At 32.1% G+C, this 21,057-nt stretch overlaps 3 protein-coding genes and 1 pseudogene across 7 annotated transcripts; 3 read left to right on the forward strand and 1 right to left on the reverse strand.

The window, feature by feature from the left end:
- Positions 1-887: 887 nt before the first annotated feature.
- On the forward strand, positions 888-3,527 carry LOC122589812 (rhomboid-like protein 19). Its single transcript, XM_043762137.1, has 7 exons — positions 888-1,015; positions 1,706-1,766; positions 1,875-2,041; positions 2,155-2,260; positions 2,363-2,565; positions 2,838-2,975; positions 3,283-3,527. The coding sequence occupies exons 1-7, from the start codon at positions 888-890 to the stop codon at positions 3,383-3,385; spliced, it is 906 nt and encodes a 301-aa protein (XP_043618072.1). The 3' UTR covers positions 3,386-3,527.
- A 1,582-nt stretch (positions 3,528-5,109) lies between these two features.
- LOC122589822 lies at positions 5,110-8,200 on the forward strand (annotated as a pseudogene).
- Positions 8,201-8,569: 369 nt separating this feature from the next.
- LOC122598207 (chlorophyll a-b binding protein 6, chloroplastic) lies at positions 8,570-10,508 on the reverse strand. The gene is made up of 4 exons (XM_043770812.1): positions 10,233-10,508; positions 9,279-9,381; positions 8,907-9,195; positions 8,570-8,807 (listed from the first exon to the last, which is right to left on the reverse strand). Exons 1-4 carry the CDS (start codon positions 10,424-10,426, stop codon positions 8,653-8,655), a joined length of 741 nt encoding a protein of 246 aa, XP_043626747.1. The 5' UTR covers positions 10,427-10,508; the 3' UTR covers positions 8,570-8,652.
- A 2,265-nt stretch (positions 10,509-12,773) lies between these two features.
- On the forward strand, positions 12,774-16,180 carry LOC122598217. Of its 5 annotated transcripts, XR_006323561.1 has the most exons (7): positions 12,774-12,885; positions 13,249-13,324; positions 13,408-13,480; positions 14,373-14,438; positions 14,770-14,912; positions 15,039-15,150; positions 15,248-16,180. XR_006323561.1 is itself a non-coding variant. In XM_043770824.1 (5 exons), the coding sequence occupies exons 2-5, from the start codon at positions 13,293-13,295 to the stop codon at positions 14,854-14,856; spliced, it is 258 nt and encodes an 85-aa protein (XP_043626759.1). In that variant the 5' UTR covers positions 12,774-12,885; positions 13,249-13,292; the 3' UTR covers positions 14,857-14,975. The 5 variants fall into 5 exon arrangements, 1 of the variants encoding a protein (XP_043626759.1); XR_006323558.1 differs by lacking the exon at positions 15,039-15,150; XR_006323559.1 differs by lacking the exon at positions 15,248-16,180 and having other exon boundaries at positions 15,039-15,217.
- The last annotated feature ends 4,877 nt before the right edge of the window (positions 16,181-21,057 follow it).

Consider the following 21,057-nt stretch of genomic DNA (forward strand, 5'->3'; position numbering starts at 1 on the left):
ACTTATAGAGTTAATTACCTTTATTTGTTGACTATTGTAATATGATTTTCAAATATGGTATATACACAACCTAACCTGAAGTCAAACTGAATAAGATTAAGTTAGAGTCGTGACGTTATGTATTTTTGATTTGCCACTCGTCAATTTGATATTTTTTTGGGATGGTTTGGGTTAAAATCCCATAAAGGGGGAGGTTGGGGTTAGATGGGGTCATATGCAACTTTCAAAGCATTTAAAAAGAAAAAAAGTTTGTTTGTTTTTTTGTTTTGTTTAATACTCAGTAATAAAGTATTTGAGAAAGAGATGAGAAAAATATATGATTGGTAGTAGTATTTTATGAAATATGAAATAAGAAAGATGTAATATTGAGAAAGAGGTGAGAAAATGATTTAAGGTTTGTAAGACATAAATACATGTGCATCTAGTCAAAGAAGTTACTTAAACGGATCTTATTAAAATAGATCCCATCGTTTCAGGAAGTGTTTCGAATTATTCAAAAACTTTCGATATAACTTATTTTGTGTAAAACTTTTGTAGGCTAAAACAATTAAAAATGATGTTAATAGATGAGGAAACGGTAGAAAACAAAAAAACTAAAATACCAAAGCATAAGGGGGGTCGAATATTTATTATCTCCCCATCATTTAAATATTTAATCAGATTAAATATTATCTGAACCCTGAATCGACGATTTCAATTTTACAATCCATTTTGTCATGAGTTTTTCATCAGTAAGCCATTTTATATTTTGTCAAAAATCAATATATTACAGATTTAATTAATATTTAGAATTTAATGTTAAGTTTAATTATAATGATAATGGATTGGTGGATCCATTGTTAATTTTAATCAATTATAATTATAATTTATTGATTAAAAATTACATAATGGTGTCGAATGTGTTTGGTGGATCTACAAAAATATGTAAAGTGATAGCGGGAGTCGTTATAATTGGTCACATTTGTGTTCACATTTTTCCTTCTTCACTTATTTATGTTGCTCTCATTCCTGCTAGGTAACTTTCCCTTTCTTTTTTTTTTCTTTTTTTTTTTTACCATTATTTACTGTAAATAAATATTTGTATATCGAAACCATGTACAATATAAGTGCATACATCGTATGTTTTTTTTTTGAAAACCAAAACTAGATTTTAAGTGTACATGTTATTTTGAGCACATTTACATTTTAAGACATAAGTACTTAAAAAAAATGCATTTTTTGAAAGCTCAATAAGAAGGTGTACATTTGTGAGGTTTTCGATAGGGTTGCAAACAAGTCGAGTGACTCGAGCTTGTAGATTTTATCAAGCTTGAGCTCAAGGACGAAAAACGAGGTCAAAAGAAATATTATGACTTATGAGCCAAGCTATAGCGTATATCTGGACCGTGTGGGTATTCAAAATTTTGTGATGAATAAGGTGTTTAGAATTTATGATTGTTAGACGCATCTAAATTGGTATTTCATAGATGGTCAAGTTTTAATTCTTGTAACTATTGTATATTTGTAATGTGGTTAAGTATGAAGGCTAGTCAAGCTATGGCGTTGAATATGAATTTCAGCTGTCCTGCAGACCTCAAGCTCAGTTCGCTTGTAACCCTGATGCTCGATCATTTGTCTCCAGTTTCTTTAGTATTAATGTACAAAATTAGACATGATAGTTTGCATTGCATCTATGACTTACACTCCTTCATGTAATCTATGACAGAACAATTCCTTTTGGTTGGAACCTTGTAACAGCTAGTTATATTGAGCAAACCATACATGGGGTAAGTAAGTAACATTTTCGGCTTAAGTATTTTGTTTTGATTTGTTATTGTGCATATATGTGGACAACTAATCATTTGTTGAGAATATGTGCATAACTTGTTTCACAGGTTGTTATTAGCACAATTGGTTTCCTTTTCATTGGAAAGCTGCTTGAACCCATCTGGGGTTCTCGTGAGTTCCTGAAGTTTATATTTGTCGTCAATCTTTTGACTAATATTTGCGTATTCATCACTGCCATCTCTGTGTATTACATAACAATGGAGGAAATTTATCTGTAAGTTAATTCAAGTCTATTCGGTCCCCTCTTTTGGAAGAAGTAATATGTAATCTTGTTGGTGATTATGATCAACTTTCAGCAAAATTGATATAGTTTTATGTTGATGGTAGTTACATGCCTCTTTCGGGTTCTGGTGGGGCTCTTTCTGGACTTTTAGTTGGTGTCAAGCAGATAATGCCTGACCAAGAAATGTCCCCTCTTAAAATTAAAGCAAAGGTAATAAGGTATCAAGAATAGTAGAATACATGATCTTTTGTATCTCAAGAAATTTGAAATTTCTTTGTATAATTGACTGATGTTTCTGGGCTATGTGGGCAGTGGCTGCCATCTATCGTGTTATTCTTATCGATTGGTATGAGTTTATTTTCAGTAGAGCCAGCAACATGCCTTCCAATTTTGTTATTTGGCACATACATTGGTTGGATCTACCTCAGATACTTTCAAAGGAAACAAGAAACAAAAGTTCAGGGTGATCCCAGTGATGAGTTTGCGTTTTCTACTTTCTTCCCTGAAAGCATACGGTAGTTTATTACCAATCTACAATTGTCCTTTTAAGTTTAGGCGTACATTATATTAAAGGTATATATATATATATAGGGGTTGGGTATTGTAAAATAAGTATTAAAGTAAAACAAATAAGACAAGATCTTGACCCTTAGATCATGGTTAAATTGATGCACAAAGATTCACGAACTAGTTGATGCACGATGATTTTCATGATGCACGGTGATTTTAGTGAAGAGAAAGTTATTGTTTTATTTATATATATGGAATGTGACTTATTGATTTGCAGGCCTCTGGTTGATCCTATATCTTCAATTTTTCATCAAATGCTCTTTGGAAGACCTGAAGTGTCCATTGAGACCAGGGGCTATACAGTAGGTACTGCTGTATTGCCTGGTTCTGACTCCATCGAGGCATCAAGGAGAAGGTACTGTTCTCCTTTTTAAAGTTGTATGTTCATATTTATGAAAGTTTTGTCAACTGTCAGAATGTGATCTAAATACATTACTACTAGAGCATAGGTTATGTAGATCCAAAACATCATAAATTTAAATGCACTTTGGGTGGGTTTTGACCCATTTGATACATTTCATATTCTTTAAAAGGAAACTTTGCTTGTTTGAGATACAATATACATTTAACTATTTATATGTGTAAATGGGTCAATAGTATTTCCTCAATGGGTCGATACAATATACTTTGCTTGTTTGATTTATTTATAATCAAAACTGCAGGGAAAGGGGAGCACGGGCCTTGGAAGAAAGATTGGCAGCAGAGAGATTGACATCTATAGGAAGGACTGCTGAACCCAACAGAATAGCAACTGAAAAGGTTTAATGTAGCTCGAAATCAACTTCTTTTCATCATAGAGATTATAAAACCATTGATGTAAAGCTTCACAAGATGCAAGTATATTCTGTCTTCACATCCTCTATTATTTGTACTTCCTATGCATTTCGATTCAAATAGTGAACTTTCTGCGATCATTTTCCATTAGTCTATCAGTCTTTTTTTTTTAATCTTTGGTATGTGGTTTCGTGTGCATTAGGTATACTATAGAAAGCCTTGATTTTGAGGTACACATAGCTCGATATCATGAGGCGGCGCTAAGAACAAGAATGTTAAAATCCCAAAAACTCCAAATATATTTTGCCTGGTCGTAGCTGTTTAACAAATTTCATAGTTTTGTCATGAGTTTGATGTATTAATTGTTCTTGTCCACTTCTTTAAGTTTTTCGATAGCTATGAATTTAACTTCAATGTTCTCTTATATGTGTTGGACTCAAATGCCTCACAATTCACACGCTTAACAAACTCACGCACGTATATGAACTATGTGATATATGAAGAAGATATGGATGAAAGAAAGTTGCTTCTGTTATTTATAAAATACTCACTGTTTCAATTGAAAAGGAAAAGGTGGTACGTAAAACAATTAACTAACTAAACCTATTTATAATAAACAAACTATGACCCTAAAAATAAGGAGTCAAAACTAAAATAAATCAACCAATTATTCAAAACATGGACTTGTAACATGGGTAAACTTCAATTGTTTCAGCTTGACTTCTTCCAACACCCTGTAGCTAAATACCCTTCTGCTTGATTGACTGAAAAACGAGTCAACTGACCCGTTAGAGCACTTAGAATAACCGACCTGTACAGACTTGCTGAACCGTGACCCGTGAATGACCCGATTAACCCAACAATATGTATATGCCATGATATATATGATCTTAGGGAAAGAGTGATCATCCTTGATGAGTACTAGTCTTTCATTAAAACTTGTAATAATAGTCATTGGGCACCCTCATTTACAGATTCATGCCGTTTATTGGTTTCACTTATAGATTTCTACAATGACAATAATTCATTTTCAAGAATAGATCACATGCCTGTGTTACTCTTTGAAGTTTAAAGATTTTGAAGGAACAATCATTATCTAATTAAGTTATTGTGCTGCAACTTCTTTTAGACAATTGAACCAAGTACTACTCAATTATGATTAAGACAAGCTGACAAGGTTTAAACCCACAACCTCTTGAACGTAGAAGTGTTCAAAGTGCTAGGCGGCAAGCGTCTTGGCATTGTTTGTACTGCAACTACATGCAAAATCTGTAAATACGCATGATGTCCAAGATAGTAAAATCTTATGCCGGTGTAATATTATTATACACTCCTAATCATCTTTCTAAATAACTTTTTTAACTCAAATTTGGCATTAACTATTACTCAAAACACCTCATTAGCCCATTTGTCAAAGTCAGAATATCATTATATTATACTAAGTGTCTGCTTAGAGGAAACTAAACTGTTTTGGTGGGTCACAGAATAGGTAGACAATCATGTCATTCCTCCGACAACCATAAATCCTTAGATTCGACATCCTAGTATTCCATCATATTGAAACCATACCAATGGCATGGCCTATAAATAAGGACACAAAAGTAATGGAGAACTCAGCACCCCAATTTGACAATACTAATATTCTCTTCTTTCTCACCCGTATAATCTTTAACACAAGTCCTTGTATTCCATTAGAAAATAATTTAACTATTACAATGAAAAGAACTACTCCAGAATGCAAGATTATTTCCATGTTTGTGTTCATGTTTTTAGCTTCATTCTTGCTGCTCGCTGATTGCGTGACGCTGGATACCATATATGCAAATAAAGGAATCCAAGATGGTGAAACCATTGTCTCAGATGGTGAAAGGTATGAATTGGGATTTTTCAGCCCTGGAAAATCCAAGAATCGGTACTTGGGGATATGGTACAAGAAGATATCAAAGCATACAGTTGTATGGGTTGCCAACAGGGAGACACCAAGTACTGATTCATTAGGGATGTTCAAACTTAGCAGAGAGGGAAACCTGGTGATTCTCAATGGTGGCAATATGGTGATCTGGTCATCCAAATCAACGGTATCAGTGAAGAGTACTAATCCAGTGGCGGTAAAGGTGCAGCTTCTGGATAATGAAATCTTGTTGTATGGCATCAAAATAAGACGGACCAAAATCTCATTTGGCAAAGTTTTGATTATCCTTGTGATACATTGCTACCAGGAATGAAATTTGGGAAGAATTTAGTAACGGGCTTACAGAGGTCTTTGACATCCTGGAAGAGTCCTGGTGATCCATCTACAGGTATATATAGATATACAGTGGACATAAGTGGATATCCACAGCATTTCATTTGGCGAGGTCAAACTTTACTATCGAGACTGGGACCATGGAATGGTCTCGGATTTAGTGGCTTTCCAACAGACGTACCAAACTCAATTTACTCAGTAGAGTTTGTTCATAGCCACAAAGAAATATACAATAAATATGAACTTAAAAGTTCAGTTCTTATGAGGATTGTTTTGACATGGGATGGAAAAGTACTAATTTTGCATTGGATTGAGCGAACTCAAGAATGGGTTGTGTATGGAGACATGGCAGTTGATAATTGTGGTCGGTATGCACTCTGTGGTCCTTATGGAAGTTGTAGCATCAACAAGCATCCTCCTTGTAGTTGTATGGAAGGTTTCGAACCGAGAAACCCAAAAGAATGGGGTGAATCTGACTGGTCAAGTGGGTGTAAGCACAAAAAGCCTTTGAATTGTGGGAATGGATTTCGGAAAATTACAGGAGTTAAAGTACCAGATACACGAAGGTCATCATATAATTACAGCATGACACTTGGTGAATGTGAAATGGGATGCAAAAAGAATTGTTCTTGTACAGCTTATGCAAGTTTAGACATCAGAAATGGTGGAAATGGATGTTTACTGTGGTTTAATGAGCTAACTGATATCAGAGAGTATGATACAAATCAAGATCTTTACGTAAGAATGGATTCTTCCGAATTAGAAGGTACACACATTTCTTCTAGAATAGTCTATGCTAATTTAAACAAATTGGTTAAATCTTGCATTGAACAGTCATATTGTGTATAAGTAATAAAATGTTACCAATCATTATCCTTTTCTTCATGATAGGTCGCGTAATCATCGAACTTGTTTCCAATGAGAGGAAAAGAACATTCACCATCCTCCTGTCAACTTCTTCAATTGTGTTTTTTCTGTTTGCACTAGCATATGCCTGTAAAATGAAAAAGAAAAGGTGTTACATGAGAGGACAAGGTACGTAACACGAACTGGAAGTTATTTTTTAGTGGAAAGTGATGCATTTTTATAAGATACAGTTTTTAACCAATCATGCAATAAACAAAAAATGGAAAACTTAGGTAACTGGAAGCATGACTTTTATAACAAGGATAGAAGTATGTGGGTGGAACAGCTTGATGGTTTACAACATTTTAGCCTACGCCAAGTAGTCAATGCAACGGAAAACTTCAGCATCTCTCATAAGCTTGGAGAAGGGGGCTTTGGTCCAGTTTACAAAGTATGTAATGTTTGGCAGTATCATGAGCTGAAAATGTCAAATGTTCAGGGTTTTAAGTAACTATAAACCCTACCTTTTTAATCTTTTAGGGTGTTTTGGAAGACGGACAAGAAGTAGCTATGAAGCGTCTCTCAGAAACTTCCCGACAAGGGCTTGAGGAGTTCAAAAATGAAGTCGTTTGTATTGCTAAGCTTCAGCATCGGAATCTTGTGAAGCTTCTTGGATACTGCATCCATAAAAGCGAACTCATATTGATTTATGAATACATGGCTAACAAAAGCTTGGACTTTTTTCTTTTTGGTTTGACTCTGCTAATTGCTAATTCTTGCTTTACTTTCGCACTTTAAGGATTTAGTTTACTAACAACTTAGTATCTATGTTTTGGCAGATGAAACCAGAAGTGTAATGCTTGACTGGCCTAAGCGTTTTCAGATTATACTTGGGATAGCTAGAGGTATTCTCTATCTACATCAAGATTCCCGCCTTCAGATTGTTCACAGAGATCTGAAGGCTGGTAATATCTTGCTGGACAGTCATATGAATCCAAAAATATCAGACTTTGGTCTTGCTAGAACCTTTATAGGTTGCGATGCCCTTGCTAAGACCAAGAAAGTGGTTGGAACATAGTAAGAACCCATAACATGAGGTCCATTGGATCAACTTTAATGCATTCTAAAAAATGATGTAGAAAATCGATTTGATATTAGTGTGTAAGTTTATTTTGCAGTGGGTATATTCCTCCTGAGTATGCAGTACATGGGCATTTCTCTGTAAAATCAGACGTATTTAGTTTTGGCGTTTTGATGCTGGAAATAATTAGTGGAAAGATAAACAGGGAATTCTCTCACGAAGACCATAGTGACAACCTTCTTGGACATGTAAGTTACAAATAGTAAATCCTTTCAATTCTTAAACAGCACTCCTTTAGTATATACTAAAGTCTAACGTCTATGAGCTATTTTGGTTTGGGCTATAGGCATGGAGACTCTACAGAGAAAACAAGTCAACTGAACTAATGAGTGAATCCTTGCATGAATCATGTGTCGTTTCTGAAGTACTACGATCAATACATGTTGGATTGTTATGTGTGCAACATCATGCAGAAGATAGGCCAACTATGTTGTCAGTGGTTCTGATGCTGGTGAGTGATAGTGTATTACCTCCACCTAAACAGCCCGCCTTTTCCACTGCAGAGAGTTTCCCTGAACCTCCCTCTGCTTCATTAGTTGATGAATACACGACAACACTATTGTATCCTCGATAGCAAGCAATTGTTTATGCTAACCATATGACAGTTCAATTGGACATGAGGTTGTATTCGTGTCGGTTTCTCATGTCTAACCATAAGGAGATAGGACATAACCATGTATAATATATATATATATATATAATAGTGTTTTTCAAACATCTATATCCCAAAATTTGTATAAACAGAGCATTGCAATGATATCTAATATAAAGGCGGGCTGCATCAAATTCTTATAGCTAACCCATTTACATTTTGGATGACTGCTCTAACAATCTTTCTAGTTTATATACTACTGACCCTGTATAGTGCTTTGAATATGAAGGACAAGGTTTGATGAAATATTCCACAAAATTATGCCATTTAGTTATAGATTCACAACAGCAATTCAACACTAATATAAGTTCATTTCATTACAAGATGAAGGGTTACATGGATTTTACATATGAATTCGAGACAAGAAACGTATTTTAGTTTGGGAAAATTCCTTTAGGGATAATAACATCTCCAATGTTGTTGTGCCATGGGTCAGCCAAGTGGGTTGCCAAGTTCTCCAAGGGTCCAGTACCAGGGTAAGCCGATTGTTGCACGCAGAATCCTACGAATGCCAACAACGCTAGACGTCCTACATTTCAAAACAGATTCAAAAAACCCAATTATTCATTTTATAAAAATATTGATGCAAGTCAAAATGTTTAAAATGTAATGTCTACTATCTTAGTACCATTTTTGATCTCTTTAACTTTGTACTCTGCGAATGTTTTTGGGTCTTTTGAGTATCCCAACGGGTCAAAAGCTCCACCGGGGTACTTCTTCTTTTCGGGGTCTTTTTCCATGCTCCTTTGGTGCTCTACAAAGGCAATAGAGATGAACTCTATCGCCAATATGGTGGGTAGGGTACCCCATGGGACAGGGTTCCCTAGGTATGTTGCTTGACCTCCAGGAAGGGCAGCCCATTCTTGTGCTTTTACCCAGTTGCCCAATCCTAACGCTTCGGGCAACAAGATCCCGGGCTGCAAATTTTAAACTATCAATCCCCAATCTATATCACAAATTTACAAAACATCAAAGTATAATAGTTCACTAAATGACTTACTACTGCAAGCATAGCCCATCTGCAGTGAATGAGCTCGGACTCTTTAAACCTCTCAAGATTCTCTGGAACCTCACCAAGACGAAGCGGGTCAAACCCGAAATCCCTAATATATAGTACAACGCAAAGATTTAGAGACACTTTCTTGTACTAGAGAGTTTAACAGTTTTTGTTTTTTTCTTTGGGCCAACTAGTAGTACTTATTTTGCATAGATACAAGACATAAAATTAGAACAGGCCTAGATTTCATTTTCTAATGTCCAACTTTATTTTATTTTTTTATTTTTACAAAAAAGGGTCATATTTTTACTTCATAGACAAATATATAATACAATACATAAATTATGGGATATGATATTCGTACCATTTTTTTTATGCATTTACCATCATTGTACGTTAGTCAATTATACAGTATGCATAAACTATTGTATTTTGTGGTAAATAAATTAAAACTTTTGGTACTGATATCACTTCTTATAAATTATACACAAACAACGTAGTTTATACTTTTATGAACGCAGATAAAATGCGGAAAATGTATTTTGATTCATTGAGAATTATGAAATATACAAGAGTTGTAAGTATATATACATCGATTAACCAACCTAACTATCAAGCTAATCATCTATCAAACTAATAACCGTTTTCTAACTTAATTTACAATTAAAAACAAAAACTATTTTATAAGTACACAAGCAGTCCCTAACTATTCCATATTTACATAAGTAGTCCTCCAACTTGATATTATAATAATCTTCAACTTTGTACACTACCTAATGTATAGGGAAGTGATTCTTGTACTACATATATTAATTAATCTACCACATGTATGTTTTAATGGTTTGTACGGTATGTTTTACAGTTGTACCGTGCGTTAGATTTATCGGGTATGAAAATCATTTCCCTAATGGGGAACCAGTAGTTTACAATAAATATAATATATATATATATACTTACCCGGGTGCAGATCCATCAAGGTAAGGTGGACGTGGTTGACCGGGCATCCAGTCAGCGGTCATGGAAATCCTGGAAGCATTAGTAGCAACACCAGAAAGTGGGACAGCCGTGGCGAATCTTGATTTAGAAGAAGAGAAAACCGAAGGGCGGTATACAGCCGCGATACCGCAGCTCATTAATGCATTAGAAGCCATTCCCAGAAGAAAAAAAATATGAATCTGGAAATGAAAGTTTTGAGAGAATTGGTTTGTAGTATTATTAGTTGATGAATAATAGTTGTGGTGGTGTTGTAACTATAATAGGGTGAAGATTTTTGAGGTGATACAATGCAATATCCAAATGTTGAATATTATTGGCTAAGTGTAGGGGGATAGTGGTTTGCTATTGGTCCATGTGGAAGGTTAATCCATTTAGATTGATTACGTGGCAGGTGAGGGGTGGTTTTGTTGGTGTTTGATTTTTTGTGGTGAGTTATGTGGTTGGAATTGATTTGAAATGAAAACTAGAGAATCAAAGATTGTGGTCATGAAAGGATGCGAGTTTTTGCCATCTGCCTATTTGTTGTATTCTATCCATTCTATATGCTTTGTTTTTAGATATTACAGAAAAGGATGCTAAAGTAATTATGTATACCTTATTCTGTTTGAAGGTTATAATGCTTAATCAAGAAAGTTTCAATGTTTTCTACAAACTCATTTTTCAGTGTCGTGAATTATAATTCGGTGCTTTAGTGGTAAAATCTCTTGAAAATGTCATGATAGATTAATACTTTCAATTTTTATTATGTTAATGAAATGGTGTGAAATAAATAACCAAAATTATCTTCAACAATTCTCTCATTGAATTTTATCATCTCGTGACATCACTTTTAAACCGATACATATATGCTCGTCGCGTAACTCATCGCTTAAACGGACATTCTAACCGACGAACCGCAAATGAAGAGCTCGTGGCAACGTTTCACAAAGTTGAAGATCCTTAAAACCAAAAAAGCATTTGACACTTCTCGATCAAGAATTAAATTCCTTTAATAATAATCATGGAAAGGAATAGTGTCATCTCCATTGAATATTTGCCACCTGTCAAAAAAAATTTTTTTTTAAATGGTATATATTCATCTTATACAAAAGTAAAACAAAATGTTATTTTGGAAGGAGCGGCTAGAACACATGCTAATGCTTTGGAGGTTGAGTGTTCAAATCTATGCTGCTTTTTTTATATAACCTTTAAGTTTTATGTTTTCTACTTTTATTAAACAAACACTTTAGATTTTATAAGACAAATTCGAAGAATATTGTTCATCCAACCACCCTATAGTTTTTGGTTGATCCAACATTTAACAAATTCAACATTTTCATCACTCTAAGTCCTTCCTTTGATTTATTGACCTTTTGGTCGAATGTAATCAAATTATCACGTATGATAGTCAAGTATCATGGTTTGTGCTTGAATTCTATTGAGCACACTTTTCTTTTGGCTAAATTTATATTGTGTCCTTTATATATTCTTTTAGTATTACCTTTCTATTAGGTAGTAATAAATTAATAATACACATAAACATGAAATTATTAGCAAAATGCTTCCAAAACAATAAAGGTACGAAGAGAAAATACTGCTAAACTAATTAATTTATAGTTAAAAAAACTAAATGATTGGTTAGTTATTTTATAGGAAATGTATTCATATCATACAATTTAATAAATTTACAATAACTATGCATTTTGACTAAATTTATAGTTAAAGGAAATAAATGATTGGTTAATTATTTTATAAAAAATGATATTTACATCATATATACAATTTGATAAATATATTATTATTGTATATTAAATATTTGTACAATATGTTATAAAATAGGTACATGATAAATTTATCAACAATTGTTGTACCAATATTGATTCTCTCTGTTAGTTTATATATAATTAAAAAACAATAATATTAAAATATATAATATTAAAGTATCTTATGGTTGATGAATGAATTATTTTTTAATATCTTAATAAAGTGTTGATATCATTGGGCAAAAAGGTGTATATCTAATTGATAGAATGCAAAATCTCAAGGAAATAGTTTTCTGAATCTAGTCTAAGTACAGATAGGTGAAAGGGTTAAGTGGAGAGTAAAAGTGAAAAGATAAATGTTTAAGACAAAATGAAATATTGTTTTAATTGGATAGAAAGTAAAATATTGTAAGATATTAAAGTATTGTATTATTGTAGGGTATAATGAAGTCTTAAATTTTAAGGTAAATAGTTAACGAGAAAAGTTAAAGATGAAAGAAATAAGAAGGTGATGCTGATGTGATGAAAAAGTGTAAGTAAAAATGGTGACAATTACTAATGGTCTAAGGCTCTATTTTTTCTTACTTAATAAGTTAATAGTTAAAAACTTAATTATTTATTTAAATTTTTTTTTTTTATTTAACAAACAAAAATAACTGTTAATTATTTATATGATATTCATACAAAGACTAATAAACTTTAGAGAAAAAAATATTACTTCTTAAAATTAATAAATTAATTACGAGGCAAAATAATTTATTTTTTTTTCCCGTGGATGCTCTAGCAATAAAATTTTCGGTTGATCTTCCTCCTATTTCCCTCCGTTTTCTCACACGCAAACCGCCGCATCGACCATCATAACACCGCCAAAGGTACTTTATCCTATCTCTGTTTTTATTTTTCTTTATAGAGAAAAAATTACTTTAACCTAGTTATCGTAAAGTTCAATTAGCTTTCAATCGAATTAACCTGTAAGATTAATTTTAATCTAATTATTACTTAGGGTTTAACCAATTCACAAGAAAAAATAAAAATAAAAATACTAATTATTTTCAATTTACCTGATTATTGCAATACATAATCCTGAACTGATAATTTACAATCAAATTGAATTGTATATATCTACATGTATACATCAAATTTTTGGTACTTTGTATATCATTATATCTTAAAGTTATTAATGATTATCCCTAATTTTGTGAAGAATTCATTATTTTTATTTTTTATTTTTGCAGAATCTGCAATAAAACAAGGTTTGCCGAGATTTTTGAGATATCGAATGGATCCGAAACACACTGCAGAGATATTAAGGTAACACTTTTGTCCAATTATATATATCTTGTGCTAGTAGGAGTAGCAGAGTGGTGAATATTTATTTCGTCGTTTATTTGTAGACACTTGGAGAAGCAGGATGAACTTCTTATGGATGCTTATCGATCAATGTCGCAGGAAATGCATAAACTGCAGGTCTGTTCACACGTTTTTCTATCTGTTTGTATGTTTATATGTTGGGACGGAGCCAGAAGTTAACTTTAGCGGGTCGTTATATATTTTGTAGAATTTTGTTAATTTTAACTGGAGCCATGAAATATTACAACCCGGCACTCTTTTGGGCGCCATACACGTTAGCAGAAAGAAAAAAAAACAACTTTACAATTCTCAGGACTAGTATCAATATGCTTCAAGTTTTTTCAGTCCTAAATGATTTCAACTAAGCTATGAAAAAGTTCCCAGTTTACGTTGATAATAAAGATCCCTGAAAAAAGAAAGGAACTATTTGATGAATGTAGGTCTGATACTTTGTGCTTCAGTTAAGAAGGTGTATTTAAGAAATAACATGACCATACTTCCGTCTTTGTGAGATTTTGAAGGAAAAAAGGGTCTAGTACTCCAATTGGGTTTTGCTATTTGAACTCAAATAAAAAAGATAAGTGGGTTTGGCTAATATTTTGAGGGGAGTTAAAAATGATACGTCACTACTCTTTACTATATCATTAGTAGTTACAATTAACATATTTAGTACTACTATAATCTTTTGTGGAATCATTTGGTAGTGCTAGGAGTTTCTGACTCCCTGCTTTTATATAACTCCCTGTATTTTATATGGATATAATATAATCCTGTGTTTGTTTAAATTTTTGAACAAGTTGTATAATAGTTATTTATATTGAACACTTGCTTCTTAAGTATTTACACACTTGGCTGGAGGTCCTTCTCGAAGTAGTCTCTCTACCGTCAAGCAGGGGTAACACTATTTACTTCTCATCTCTCCATATCTTGCTTATGGTGGGATTGGGTATCATTGTTGTTGCTGCTGCACTTGATTGTTAGGTATTTATAGTTTTATATGTATTTTCAGGTTGAGGAAGAAATGTTAATGCGCGCATTTTATGACCTCATGGCAGCTCAAGGTCTATCCAACAAGGTAACGTTGATTGTTCTGTTCACCATATATCTTTTATTGAAAAAAAGAGCATGTCTGAATCTCGATGCAAGATGGCATTTATTTCCATGATAATTCTATGATTCAAAATTTACTTTAATGTCCATTGGTGTTATGGAACGAAACAAAAACTTGATTAAACTGATCTTGGTCTTTAGGTACAGGCCATAATCTTCTATTTTGAGTTACATATATAGTCAAATGCAGGGAGCAGTCAAGTATAATATTTGACTTGATTGTCAAAGGCTTACTTGTTATTCATTGGATATCTATTGTTCTTGACCCATTTTAAGATGTTTCCTTTTTCATGCAGAAACAAACTGGCACAAATGTTTCAGAAAATAGTGAGCCAAATTCATCAAAGGCGTTGGTTGTTATGGATTCGGTAGAGAAACAGTGAAGATCTTAAATATGGTCATACTATTGTCCTTTTTCTGTGTTTCAGTGTGCCTTGAGGTTAGGTCTTGGTTAAATACTTGTTTTTCAATAGCATAAATGAAATTTTGTTTGTTTTTTTTCTGTTCTTTCTTTTGCAAGTGAGTTATCAACCATGGTGTATGAGACATGAAAATTTTTGTTTAGGAACCTTCAAAACGGATTTAAAGTTACAGAGCATTTGGACTAAGTTAAGTTAGACCTTATGGGACATCAAAACACATATGTTGATGCTTCATGCATCTGATTCTACAACTAGGTCGTGTATTGTGTATTTGGAATTTTCTACAGTTAACAAGATTTATGATCCCAAGCATGGATCAGAACGCCGATCCATCGAGAAATGGCCTTTTCAGGTCAACAAAGATCCTGAGCCACAAATCCTGGTGCAGGATGAATGTCTCCGGAACAGCCTTGCCACACAGAGCACGATAAGTTTCTTTGGTACAATGATAAACTATGCCACTAGTTGAAGTCCCCAAAGTAGCCGAGTATTATGAAGGAGACTATGGGTTCCTTCAAGATGGTACTTAGCTCTGGAACCAAATTCTGCATCTGTAGTGATTGTTAGCTTTGATGCGATTATAAACCTGACTTGACCTTCTAGTGTATTCTGGGGTAACTATGTTGAAGAGGGAAATAAAGCAGAACTGGTTGCCAGGATCATCGTCTGCAACAATACCATGGTTGAGCCATTAAGAACGTGTGCGCAACTGTGCCATTGACCAGCATAATTGTTATACGCTGTTAGACCGAGACAGTTCTAAAATCTGCTAAATCACATTATGGTAGCTGCAAGTCTGCAACTGCTTTTTAACCTAAGGGTGACTTTGTCAATGGAGGGTAATCCTGATCCCAATACGTCATCTAAGCTTATAAACAGAGATTTCACTTGTCCTTCCTGAGTGTTAAATTTTCCTCACTCTCCTCATAATACCTGCAACTATTCTTGTACTATTGACTGACTTTAGTCCATAGGGTTCGCCCATGTGGTCCTCTAACGCCTTTTATTTCTCAAGATCATCCAAAGAATCAAAGATGGTCTATTCTACACGTGACACATTCTTATGTTTGATTAAAAGCAAACTAGATTACTTTTAATGAATTAGTCTCACTGACCTAGGGGTGGTGCTTTAACGTGAACCAGATTAAGTTTACTGGTGAGACCAAAAAAAAACCCCCCAAACTTGTATGTGTAAGATTGGTTCGGTATTTAGATGTTTAATTTCAGTTTATGTAACTAGACATGGCATTGGTAATCCGATTTAATGGACATTTACTTTACCCAATCCACCATTCATGATATGGATGATGTTTTTTGGTTAAGTATTAAATATAGAGCGGATATAAATGTTTAAGGGAGTAAATATGAATGAGGATCTATCATCCATAGATTTAATAGTTGACCTAAAATATAATCTTTTTATATTACACAAAAACTCCTTTAAAAACTATGCATAATTGAATGGTGAGAAATTGTTGACATGCGCTTATCATAGGCTTTAAGATCGAGTCGTAACATCTGGACTTGGACATGATGGATCCCGCTTCGTTTTTGCTTTTATTTCCACACCAATGTATATCAATTTTTGTCTTAATATATATTCCACTTTTAAAGATATAATTACATCTCTATCTAAAGCATGATTTAAAAATATTGTATTTATACATTAAAAACTTACACTTTGGATAAATATGTAATTATGTCTTTTAAGTGGGATATATATGTAAATTTTCCTATTATATAACTACAATACTTCACCTTAAAAACTCTATTTTATAACACGAGAGTAAGTACCCACGCATTGCGACGGTGAGATGGTGGGGGTGATAGGTCATAGGGTGTAATAGGTCATAGAGTGTGATATCTAAATGCCTTAACCGTATGGGTTCCGACCTCGGATTTTAAAATTCGTCGAAATTATATCGAATGACATCTCTAATGAAAAAGCATGAAATTTTAAGAATACCCATTAAAATTTTTATAATTTATCGATGTACAGTTTTTGAGATAAAAGATTTTGAATGAATTGAAAGAATAAATGATTTTGGAGAAGAGAGAAAAAATAATTGGTTGAAATTCAAGTAGAGAGAAAGGGTATTATAATTATTTTAGGTAAATATAGAATAGATAGAGGAGTGACATTTTGGGAAAGTAAATGTTGAAACTTAAAATTTAGACAGAGAAAATTTGATTTATAATATAATATAGATATAGATATGACTAGCAAGACCACCCTTGTATGTATGCATGTGAAAGTAAGCAATGAGTAAAATATTTAATGCTTATCTTTATATATAATAAAACAAGATTGTTTTTTATAAGTATTTTTAGAAAGTTTTTGATGTGGCAAAACCATATTTCACCTTAAAATTCTTTTTATTTAATTATAATGTCATATATAAATGAAATAGAAAATAGCCTATACATGTTTTAATAAAAAAATCAATCATTTATTTAAAGAATAAAATTTCTCTCTTATATAATATTACAAATAAAATGTATTTTTTATTTAGTTGATTTATAAACTATACAATTATTGTGTTAGTTGAATTATTAAATCTATCAACTTACAATGTTTTAAAAACAAACATTACATAATTTTTTTTAAATATATTTTATAATTTTAAAACTTTAATTAAGTTGATTAACTAGTATGTATGTAATAGACTATCTGCTCGATGTTTATTGTATAAAGTTTAAAACAATTCAGCACTTTTATTTACAAATTAGGAAAGACCATAAAGTGTATAATCTACGAAATACATGACTATTAATTAAAAAAAGGTTGGAACGATGTATATATATTAAAAGAGAAATGATAAATCTACAACAACTTTTGGCCATCCACAACAATATCTGCTTTATACAGTTGTATACTGTGCAGTATAATGTGTACATTTGTTGTGGATGGCAAAAAGAAGTTGTAGATATATCACTCCCCATATTAAAACTTGAAAGCGCGAGTTCAGTACATATTTCAAAGTCATTGTTTCTTTATTTTTAATGATGAAAACTTTGTAAATGAATTGGTAAGGTCTTAGACCTTGGGAAAATCCGTGAGGGTTGGAATCTCACTTCTTAAATCAATAGGAATGGATTATTGGAGGATTTTCGAGAATCATAGGTTTCGTCTTAGACTTGCGTGGTTCGAACTCTTCATACTGCATAATTGGATGTCACTATGGTGTCTCGAGTGCTAACAACTATTAACAGCTAACTTGCCGTTAAACAAAACAAATGAATATAAATGATGAAAAGAATAAATAGAAACAGAATATGAATATAGTAACATCCGATCTATATCGTTACATCGCCATTCTTTACTCCAAAATTAGGAGTAATTGGAGTCCAAATACTTTAAATTCCATTATGGCTTAAGCCCAAATAAACCATTATATTTTAGCCTCCTATCTTGACATTTTTCAAAAGCCTCATCTTTTAGTTTTTTTTTTTTAATAGAAACTTTGAATTTGGTTCACTATCACTAATACAATAAAGTCAAATCCCATATAAGTATATAACTAACTAGATTTAGAGTGACCCGTGAAATGTGCTTGAACGTATATCTGTGTGCACATGTTAAAAATCAATATAGCACATAATAGGTTAAGTATCTTGGAGTGTAAGTAATTTTGCAATCTTTTTTATTGTGTATATGTATCATAAATTCTTGAATAATATATGTAAGTATCTCGCTAAATTGAATGTTTAATGTAAAAGTGTATAGGTGGCAACTATATGAGTTGTCCACGTAGAAGTTTTTGATTGGTCAACGTAAAAATTTTACATTAAGTATTCAATTTAGCGAGATACTTACATAAACTGTACAAAATTTTTGATATTTTAAATATATAAGAAAAAGTTGCAAAGTTACTTACATTCCGAGATATTAAACCCAACATATAATATGTATCACGTGAAGTATTAACCACATACCTAACACATAAATGTTTACGAGAGCAAGTACCCGCGCGTTGCGGCGGTGAGATGGTGGGGTGATACCTAGATCATAGAGTATGATAGTCAAATGCCTTAGCCGTACGGGCTCCGCCCTCGGATTTAAAAATTTGTCGAAAGTATATCGAATGACATCTCTAATGAAAGAGCATGAAATTTTAAGAACACCCATACAACTTTTATAATTTATCGATGTACGGTTTTTGAGATAAAAGATTTTGAATGAACTGGAGGAATAAATGATTTATGAAGGAGAGAGAAAAAAGATGATTGGTTGAGATTTGAGGAGAGAGAAATGGTATTATAGTTATTTTAGATAAATATAGAATAGATAGGAGGAGCATTTTGGGTAAGTACTTAAAATCAATATTGAAAATTTCAAGTTCAATGTTGAAAATCTAGGGAAAATCTATTTTATAATATACGAGAGCAAGTACCCGCGCGTTGCGGCGGTGAGATGGTGGGGTGATACCTAGGTCATAGAGTATGATAGGTTATAGGAGTTGATATGTCATAGAGTATGATAGCCAAATGTCTTAGCCGTACGGGCTCCGCCTCCGGATTTAAAAATTTGTCGAAAGTATATCGAATGACATCTCTAATGAAAGAGCATGAAATTTTAAGAACACCCATACAATTTTTATAATTTATCGATGTACGGTTTTTGAGATAAAAGATTTTGAATGAATTTGAGGAATAAATGATTTATGGAGAAGAGAGAAAAAAGATGATTGGTTGAGATTTGAGGAGAAAGAAAGAATATTATATTTATTTTAGATAAATATAGAATAGATAGGAGGGACATTTTGGGAAATTACTTAAAATCAATATTGAAAATTTCAAGTTCAATGTTGAAAATTTAGGGAAAATCTGCTTTATAATATAGTATAGATAATATTGATAAATCAAATGTTTCGTTTGATCCTATAATAATAACATGTATATTAGTAAACCAAAATTAATGGAATAGTTAAATCATATAAAAACATACAGAGTAAATAACAACATATTGTTATATATATTTATTTATTTGGGATGACTTAATCTAGGTTAGATGATGTTGTTCTTATAAACCATAAAATGAGTGAGCAACATCATCCAACCTAAATAATGTTAACATCATCTAACATTTTTTCATATTTAAATAAATAAAAATAAAACTTAGTTATTTTAATCTAAAAGAGAAAACTATATATTTATGTCACTACTTAGAAACCATACAACATGTTTAATTAACTAATAATCGTCATTAATAACTATATATTTATGTCACTACTTAATTACTTATTCATTCACTAAATATGAAACTACTCGTGCATTACCATGGAATATGTATATTACACGACATTGTTTTGGACTTTAAGTTATGTAAAATATTTGAACCCAAATTTAAAAAAGACAATTAAACATATAGCAATAACAATAAAACATGTAAAAGAATAATAAGATGTATAAAAACATAAAACAAGAATTATATTAATGCTTTAAATGTTATATGAACAGAAACGTATATAAAAACAAATGAAAATAATCAAAATCAATTATTTAAAAGTAAAACCGTAATTGTGTGAAACTTGTTTCATGAAATTATGAATACCAAAAGTTAAGTGTTAAGAAAATAAAAATGAAAACTTTGATGTGCGACAAAAGTTAAAACATAGAAACTTTAGGGGGTTAGAATAAAAATTGTTAAAAGTTATTATGTGCTATAAGAAAAACATTATATATATAAAAAGGCGGATGAAAAGAATCAAAACCAAATGTTTAAAAGTAAAACCGTAACGTGTGAAAGTTGTGTTGATGAAAACATGAGAATCCAAAAGTTAAGTGTCGGAAAAATCAAAACGAAAAATTTGATGCAGGACAAAAGTTAAAAAAAAAAAATAGAAACTTTACAACTTAAAATAAAAATTGGTAAAACTTATTATGTTCTATAACATTAAGAAATTGTAAATTTATATAAGTGTTTAGTATATATATAATTTACAATCGGTATTGATTTTATTATCATTATTTAAATTTTAGATCTTAAGCAATGTTCAAGTTGAAATTTTTTTTTTCCATAGAAAACTAAATTATACAAATAATTAATGTAGGAACAGTGTTGGAGAACTCGTGAATCAAAATTTGACCGGTGAGGGGATAAGTTATTGAAAACTCGGATCAAGATCAATAGGAATTCGAATTGACTTTTTATATATAAAA

The sequence above is a fragment of the Erigeron canadensis genome, chromosome 1, assembly GCF_010389155.1.
Source record: "Erigeron canadensis isolate Cc75 chromosome 1, C_canadensis_v1, whole genome shotgun sequence".
NCBI classification, from domain to species: domain Eukaryota; kingdom Viridiplantae; phylum Streptophyta; class Magnoliopsida; order Asterales; family Asteraceae; genus Erigeron; species Erigeron canadensis.